This window comes from Protopterus annectens, chromosome 1.part0, assembly GCF_019279795.1.
Source record: "Protopterus annectens isolate FY-2018-M chromosome 1.part0, PAN1.0, whole genome shotgun sequence".
Taxonomy (NCBI): Eukaryota; Metazoa; Chordata; order Ceratodontiformes; family Protopteridae; genus Protopterus; species Protopterus annectens.
Genome location: NC_056725.1, coordinates 6,316,145 through 6,325,104, shown reverse-complemented (window position 1 = coordinate 6,325,104; position 8,960 = coordinate 6,316,145). Strand labels below are relative to the sequence as shown.

Genomic DNA, 8,960 nt, shown 5'->3' with positions numbered 1-8,960 from the left:
TTCAAAACAGCATTACATTCTTACTATAACATATGTACAACTCTTGCGTGCAGTTTCACACCCCCTTTCAAAAGTCACATATTTTCAACTTGTCTTTTTATGACTTGCTGACATTTTTCTTGCTTTAGTACAACTTATTAGCTTATTACAGCTTTTGGCAATGGGTACTATATAATAGTTTTAGTAATTTCCAGGACAAGGAAGGTCTCTAAAATATATTTTGCATGACAGATGGTCCCAGTTCATCTTCTGAAGACTCCTACAGCATTCTTGATAGTCACTCTAACCATAGAAGCCTGTGCTCTTGGGTGGGAGTGAGAGTCGGGATCAAGGAGCATGGTCCATCCAGGAGTCACTTATGTATGATTGCTCTCAAAAGGGAACTATAACTATAACAGCGGAATGGGCCATTTAAATTCTAACTTTAGAGGCTGAACCATGTGATAATTTGTATTTAAGTGTGCTCTCTAGGGGAAATGCTTTTACTCTGATGAAGCCTTAAAAGCTATAAAAGGTGAAAGGACTTAGTGTTAGTGTTATTTTTGTCTTTTTTTTGTTATTGAACTGAGTTTCGTGATGGCACTCTGTGGTGGCGTTTTGTTATAGTTTGGAGTTTACTGTACATTTTTTTGGTGTTTTGGGTCGGTTAAATGTAATTTGTTCACACCCTTTTCCAAAGATCCCACTTCCAGTTCTTTTGTCTGTTACTGTTTTTCACTAGTTCTAATATGGTTGGTTTAGACTTTGCCATGTTCTAGTTATGCTTTTTTTGGCAACCACCAGAATTAGCATCAGCAAGGTCTCGTTATGTCTAGGCAATTGAGATCCTGTATCACAGCTCAAAAAAATAATTTCCTTAGTTACACCAATTTGCTCATCCATTATTTTTGGCAGAGTAGTCTGCACTGAATTTTTTAAAGTCTGCTAACTCATTACGCTCCCAAAATATATGTTCCCAATTACCTATTTCTTCCCCATCACACCTCCAACATTTTGCAGTCTAGATGAGGAAAGATACTGGAGTCTACTTGGGATATAAAGATACTTATGCAAACACTTCCAAGCAAAAATCCTGAATCGTCTAGACTTGGTTGCATATTTGGGAGCCATACATATAGCGGACCGGAGTTCCGCTGTGGCGACCCCTAACCGGGAAAAGCCGAAAGACAAACGTATATCCTCCCATTGTTTCTTTGTGAATTGTTTATCCAGTCTTTCTTCCCAATACTTTCTAATCTCCTCTGATTCCTATAGTTATCATGCAGTATTTTTATATGCCCTACTAATTATCCCTTTAACAGCAGGTTCTGTTCTAGATTCACCTAAAAACTCCCCCTACTCCTTTCTCTTTGCTTATACGCTGATGTCAATTTTTGATAGTGAAGGCAGTCTCTAGCCTGCAGTCCAAATGTATTCTTGGCTTCTTTCCACTCTGTTACCTTTCCGTATTTAATTATGTGTTCCCAATACCTTGGTTCCTTTACAGGTCCTCTCCAGTAAATACCAGCCCCCTCTTGCCTCTTCTCTGTACCCCTAATTGCAGTCATCCCTACTGGCAGAATCTCCTTTCTCCATTCCCCTAGTGGCTTAGTTCTAGGAATACTTTTTGCTACTTTATGAATATAATATTCTGTATGGTTATTGTTATTCTCCTTAAGGGTTTGCATCCAAAATCCCAGTCTCTCCTTATTTCTTGAGCTTCCCTCCTGTTTTATCATCATTCCTTTCTACTTTGAATTATAGCTTTCTGTTTGTGCTAGGTATAGGAGCCTTAACTGTGCAGCTCTGAAATACCCCTTGAATCAGGTAATACCAAACCACCTTGTTCTGTTGGAATGATCATCTTACCCCACCTGACTCTCTCCCTCTTCCCCTCCCAGATAAAATCCTTCAACTGTTTATTAATTAATATCCACAACTTCTCTTCTGTTTGATAAAAATTATACCTGACCTGTGTATAAAACTAGAGAGACTAAAAGCATTTTCACTGTTTGTATCTTGCTATCCCTATCCATAAACAAGAGCTTCCAGTTTCTCAGTTGTTTGTATTATCTCTTGTTTAGTCTCTTTCCACTTATCCTCAGCTACCATAAAATGAAACCTTTTTAATCCATACTCCTAAGTGCTTCATTTGGTCATATCCCCATAAATATGGGTATTGCCAAACCAGTTTGTGTTTGGGTATAGTGTTTACAGCTGTTGACTTTGTTTTATCTTCAGTAATTTTATGTCTGAAAAATACTTGAAACTGTCTCAAAATGTTCCACAACAGTGAAATGTCATTTTCTGGTTTTATAAAGTACAACATAATATCTGCAAATAAAGGCAGCTTTTCTTGGTTACAGTACCAGTTGTATCTTTGAATTTCTGAGTCCTTTATTTTCTTTGCTAGTGGTTTTAAATATAACGCAAATAACAAAGTGGGAAAGAGGAGACCCCTGCTTGGTTCATTTGTTCAAACAGAACTTATCAGAAAGGACCTCCCCACACTTAATTTTTGCTTATGACCCCCTCATATATTCTCTTAATTAACATTATTATTGGGTTGGGGATGCAGATGCTTCTTATTGCCCTACTCATAAATCCCAGCATACTCTGTCGAATAATTTCTCTGTATCAAGACCCAGCAACAAAAATTGTATTTTTTTTTTTACATTCTTGAGAAATTTAGTAAGGAAGGGTTGATATACCAGAAGGTTTAGTGTAACCGATGTTTTTTCTTTTTATATTTATTTAGTTTTTTTTTTTTTTTTTAAATCTAACACTATAGCCAAGGTATTTGCAGCAGTCTCACTGGGGTAATATTTTATAATGGGAAGTCTTAATGTCCGTAATTGTGTGCAAGTGTAAACAGGAGAGGTAGCTTTCTGTAAAACAAATGTTTTTAGGACTAGAGAGGGCAGAACAAGTGTGTTAAAAATGGAAAGATTCTTCATTTTGTTTGATATTGTTGTATTGGAGAGTAGTGGAGTTGTGGGCCAGCAGATGTGGTCACATATTAAGTTCATTGAACAAGTCTGAATTAGGTTTTAGAAAAAATATAAATGAGCAAGTTGCCCTTTGTATGTGCACTTGGTTACTCTTCAGTTTGAGGATACAGGATTTAGTAAGAGAATACATATAGGCTAGAAGCACAATTCATTGAAAATATATTTGTATATACTTGATGAATGCAAGCAGCCTGGGTAAACATTACTGTATTGCCTTGCTGGAGGCTGAATGTGTACTTGTTTGGGAACAGCTGCACTCAGTAGTACACTATACAGTTAATAAATGCACTGTTTGGTGGAAACCAAGCTGCTTTTAGACAGTAGATGAAATTCCAACAAGTTCATATAAGGTCAGAATGAAGGGCCAAGAGAGCATTTGGTTACTGACCCTTACTGGATGTTAACAACACTGGGGAAGATAAATATTTATAGCATTACCCAATTGCAGTAAAGATGTGCTATGTGCTTTTATTTACAGGCTTGCACATGGAGCCTTATTTTTGAGAAGTCACTGGTCCATATAGTACTTAAATCACTTATTGTCTTTGTGACGCCCCTCCACCTCTGGGTCAGTAATCAAGGAGCTTCAGTCCTCACCAGTGGTACCATTGGAGACATTCACTGAGAGGATAACAGGTTCACGCACAGTATCTCCAGATGCAGCTCTCTGCATCAAGCACAATTTCCTTCAAGAGCACATGGAGAGCACAGTCATACTGGTTTCTCCAGATCCCCAGTAAGACTCGCCACTGGCACAGCTGTAGAATTGAGGTCTCAGCTGTGTGTCCAAGCCAAGACCTCCAGCACCGTCTCTGTCCAATCAGTGCTTAGTGTCCCTGCCCAAGTAGCTGACACACACACTCTTTGAGGATTGATTTACACACACACACACACACACACACACACACACACACACACACACACACACACACTCACACACACACACCTAGGAAAGGCTGACACAGGTTTACTAGCTATGCCCCCTACCACCCAGAATATAAAGTGCCAGCAGGCACTCATGCCAGCTACCTTAATGCTCTTCCAAGGGTACCCAATATACTGATTTGAAATTAATATTAGTGCAGATAGTAGTTTGACCAAGAGCAAGGCTATTAGGAGTGGCCTACACAGTGTTGCCAAATAAATATGCAAGTATTCTCAGAATTTAAATATCATCCACAATTTGCATCTTTCGGCTTTTCCCGGTTAGGGGTCGCCACAGCGGAACTCCGGTCCGCTAATGATTGGCAGTTGATTTTTACGCCCGTTCACGCATGTCTCCACTCAGAAGATGCTCTAGCTGAGAATCGAACCGGACAGTGTCTTACTGTGAGGCGACAACGCTACCGCAGCACCACCACCGCGGTCAAAAGATCATCCACAATGAACGTTTTAAATATATTTAATAATATATAATAAAAGAACAAGAAAATACTAAGTATATATTCACAGTGACATCAGAGTTCATATCTCAGGAAATATTTAAAATAACATTGAAAGAATGACTCAGACAAATAAAAACAGTATCTAAACTAAGTTTCACTATATTCCTAACTGAAACCAAGATAATTACCATTCCTTACTTAATAGAGCAAGGCAGATAGATTATGGGGTGAATGGTCCTTGTTGTCAAGCCCAAGACAGAATACAGAATGTTCATTCTCACTAAGAGACTTCTCAAAATAATATCTAAAATATTATTTCTGGGATAGCTTACAGAGTGACATCACTTCTGGTCGTCTGACTTCTAGGTCCCATGCAAACCCCCATTGCTGGAAGCTGGCAGGATTTAACACCCACCTGTAAAAATACACACACAAGAGCGTTTGCTCAGATCTGTGGCAAGTGCTAGAAGTCCTAAAACAATTTCATACCTCCACACTTCCAGACTAGTAATTGGTTCACCCCAAAGACGATACAGAAAGCTTCCTAGTACAGACTTTGTGTCTCTAGCTGCATTTAAACCTGTGAGATAGCATCTTTATGGCATAGCCTGTAAAGTGATTTAATTTCAGATATATTTTAAAGCTTGCTGGACTGAAGTTAACCTTCCAGTTTCCTCTGTTTAAACCTATACATTTAAATAGTTACAATAGTGCATGTACATTTCTGTTCTCTCCAGTAGGATACACTGTGGGTACATTTCAAACACAAGCACTTTAAAAATACATTTTCAACACAGACATCTGTACAAATTTAATTTGATATTGGATTGTGTAATTTGATATACACATGACATAAGTTCTTTTTTTTTAAATGCTTTTATTTTCAAATATAATTGAATAAATTCCATACTATTTATAAATATCATCTAAATTAACTATTTACATTAGCCTGACACTATAACAAATCTAATATGTACAATTACTGTATCCAATCTGTTGTCGGAGAGAAAACTTTTCCCCAAGGGTTGTTGATAAATGGCTTTGGATACAATCTTAGTTCTTTAATTTTAATTTCCAGTAATGCTGTGGTCTTCAGTAGGCTGTAGAAGTCTTCCAAGGTTGGTATTGTATTTGTATTCCATCTTCTTGTTACACACTTCTTTGTGATTGCAAGTATAGTCCATACAAGATACATGTTTGACCTATTCAACTTCAACTGAGAACCTTCATTTACATTTAATAATACAAGACTTTTAGTTAACTAAAATGATTCATTAAATAAGGCTTGTAAAAAGTTAATACCATTCCAAAATGGCTTAATTTTAACAGTCAAAGAAAATGTGGTTCTGATCTGCACTGAGTACTTGCTCACATCTCCAGCATCTTCCTTTAATGGAAGAATTAATTTTGCTGATTCTGTTTGGGGTTAAGAATGCTCTGTGCAAGCATTTCCAGTTAAAAACTTTCCAGTATTGTGTGAAGGGGTTTCTATCAGTTCGTCGAAACTTCAGCAGTTCGAAAACTGATTATCGCGAAGCCGCGGAACACCAAATTCTTTCCCAGGGAAAGAATTCAGTTGGCCATTTCTGCGGCTTCGCTGTTTTCAGCACTGTGGTGGAAAGTTACAGGTCGTGTTCAGGTAAGTGTGCGATTGTGCGGACGTTAGGGTTAGGGCGCGGGTTAGGTGAGTTAGGGTTAGGGCACGGGTGAGGTGGGTGTGCGATAGTGACACACTTTAGGGTTAGGGCGCAGCGCAAGTCAGGTGAGTGTGCGATAGTGGCGGACTTTAGGGTTTGGGTTGAGGTAAATGTTAAGTGAAAGATAATAGTGTATGTACAGTTTAGTGTAGGGTTAGGTGTAGGATTTTAAGTGTATGTGTGTGGATTGCTGTTTTCTTGGTGTGCTTGTGTTTCTTGGAACAGCGACCCCCCCCCCCCCCGGAAAAAAAATCGCTGTTCTAAGCCTTCGATGGTTTTGCACTTGTTTAAACTTCTGCCGTTTTGTCTAAGTGATATAGACCCGTGTAAAGGATATATATTTTATCGATGGTAATATATTTGTTTTAATATCCTCAGTTAACTGTATTGAGTGTCCTTTTGTTATATGTTTCCAATGTGAGGTTTTGGGTGTTGTTTTATAGTTTATCAATATTTTGTAAAACTTTGAAATACTGTTTCCCATGTCAAAGTCCTTATATATGATTTCATATATGTATTTCATAAATTTAAGTATTTCTTTAAATGAAGAATTAGTTATTCTACTTAAATCTTGTGTGTATGATAGCATACTCTGTCAAGTTAGCCAGTCCTGTTGTGGTATTTTGTATGTTGTTAGTATTACTTGCATATCTAAAACTTTTAGTTCTTTGATACATTGGAGCCAACAAACAAATCCTTTCTGTTCCCAACATGACATAAGTTCTAATAAATGTGTAACACAAGCATCTTCTATAAATCAGTTTGATATTCACAAATTACATATAATTATTTACAAAATTCGAGCTAGCTGTGCTGGCAGTACCTCCTAAAGTCAGTCTTTTATGAGGGTGAAAAAGCCCGCGGTCATTCTGTAAAGTTGTGCATTAGTGACTGTTGCTATTCATTTTGAAAATGTAACCTTCTATGGCTGCAGCAAAAATATTCAAAAATGATCAGTAATTGGGACCCAGTGTTCTGGAAAATGTGCAGTAATAAAGGGCTTAAAATCCCTGCACAAAAAAATTCTACTAAGTTAGAAAATGTGTTGATTTTATAGGTAGGCTGCATCATGCATGTATCCGTGATGTCCATCAGTTAGGAACAGGCAGCCTAGATAAAAACTTATCCTGTACCTTGCTTTTTCATTCAAATGCTATTACCAGTATCCTCATACACATTATTAATAGCTCCACTATACATAAGTTACTTCTCAACTATATTTTTCATTAATTTTTTCAATTATTACATTTTAGTACAGAAATGTTTGTAAAAACACTAAAACTTCTTTACAATGTTCCCCCTTCTACATTGTAAATCCATTTACTTCCTGTAAGAATATATAGGTACCAGAACTGTATACCATTATGCATAACTTTTTTAATATAGACTTGTGCAAATTGATGTAAATACGTTACTGTATATATATCTGTTTTGGAAGTATAATTTTTTGTGTTGCATTTCCCAAAAAACATTGTAAAACATAGTTCTCAGTGATGGTTTTGGGAATTCTGCCTTTTTTGAAATGTAACTGTTTGAGAACTGTCTAAAATTCACTTTGTAATATAAATGTACTCTGGAACTTTTCTCCGTGGGACTTCTCTGAAAATAGGTGCTGCCAAGTTGGACTTTCCTAGATTCTTGTTTAACAAAGAGAAAGTGAATACAAGATGACTAGCATTTCATTATTGTGCTATCATTTTTGCGTATGTGGTGACTGTTGATGTGTGAAAATGACACTTGGAGAGGTTTTCCTGGGGTAGCAGTCCTGCTTTGGACATCTGTCTTGATTCTCATTTTCTTCTTTTCATACTTGATGTTTTACAGTGCAAACTGGAACTGGTTGTTGGGAGTCCAGCAGCATGTATGGAATTGGAGCTGTATGGTCCAGATGACCAATTAGTTATGAAACTGGACAAGGATGAAGCCCTTTTGGGATCCTATCCCATTGATGATGGGTGCAGAATACATGTGAGTATCCAAAGCCTTTAATCAGTACATAACATTTCCTTACTATGACTTAGATGTTAGGTTGTCATCAACAGTGGTAGGTAACCTTCTTATGTTTCATTATTCCTCTGTTTCTAGCACCCCACATAATGTGATGTGTAAATGAAGAAAATATTGGTAAATCTATTCATGCAATTCAGCATCAGATTTTACAATTGTACATTGAATCAGATACAAGAACTACTGGTGTTGAGTACCAGTTAGTACAACACTCCGGTACTGTCTTCACAATATGACAGTGGGAAATGAGGTTTATTCATAATTTTTTTTATTATCTTAATTTTCTTTCTACTAACTTGTATTTTATTCTAGCAATCTGTACTTGTCATTTGAACAGGCTGAAGCTCTGTAGAGACTTCTGAAAACCTAGAGACTGCAGTGAGGATGTGAAATGGGAAGCTGATAAAGTCCTCTTGGTACAGAATAAAACCTTGGTTACAAAGCACTTTTTTACAGATCACGTTTCTGTTTCTCTTTTTTTTTTTTTTTGCCTCTCCATGGCAGTTTGACTTGTCACATTTGCTTGTGAATTGTAAAGGACCAAATATTAGAATCAAAAAGATAAGTGCCATTTCTTCTCTGGATACTGAGTCACCCAGGATGTTTTTTTTTTGTTTTTTTTTTTTAAATAATTCCCAAAGTGTCAGCAGGAAGAGCAGTTTAGAATAGTACTAGTAGATAATTTGCATTGGTCTTTGGGTGGTGACTAAGGAGCAGACTTGGTTAAGAAAAGATCAATGAGAATAACCACCGATATTCATCATTCCCACTGCTGCAGTAGCCTTTAGTCTATATGGGTTGTATTTTGACCAAGACGCAGCAATCAGATAGCTTCCAAAGGCTCTGGCTGTCTCCTACACTTGTACTCTGACTGCTGATTG

General features: G+C 37.2%; 1 protein-coding gene across 2 annotated transcripts in view; it reads left to right on the top strand.

The window, feature by feature from the left end:
• Positions 1–8,960, top strand: part of TBCB (tubulin folding cofactor B) — a 781,868-nt gene that overhangs the window by 38,359 nt on the left and 734,549 nt on the right. For both annotated transcript variants that reach the window (XM_044078357.1, XM_044078427.1), the window contains exon 2: positions 7,897–8,040. In XM_044078357.1, the coding sequence (XP_043934292.1) occupies positions 7,897–8,040 (144 nt within the window). The remainder of the gene's footprint in view (positions 1–7,896; positions 8,041–8,960) is intronic.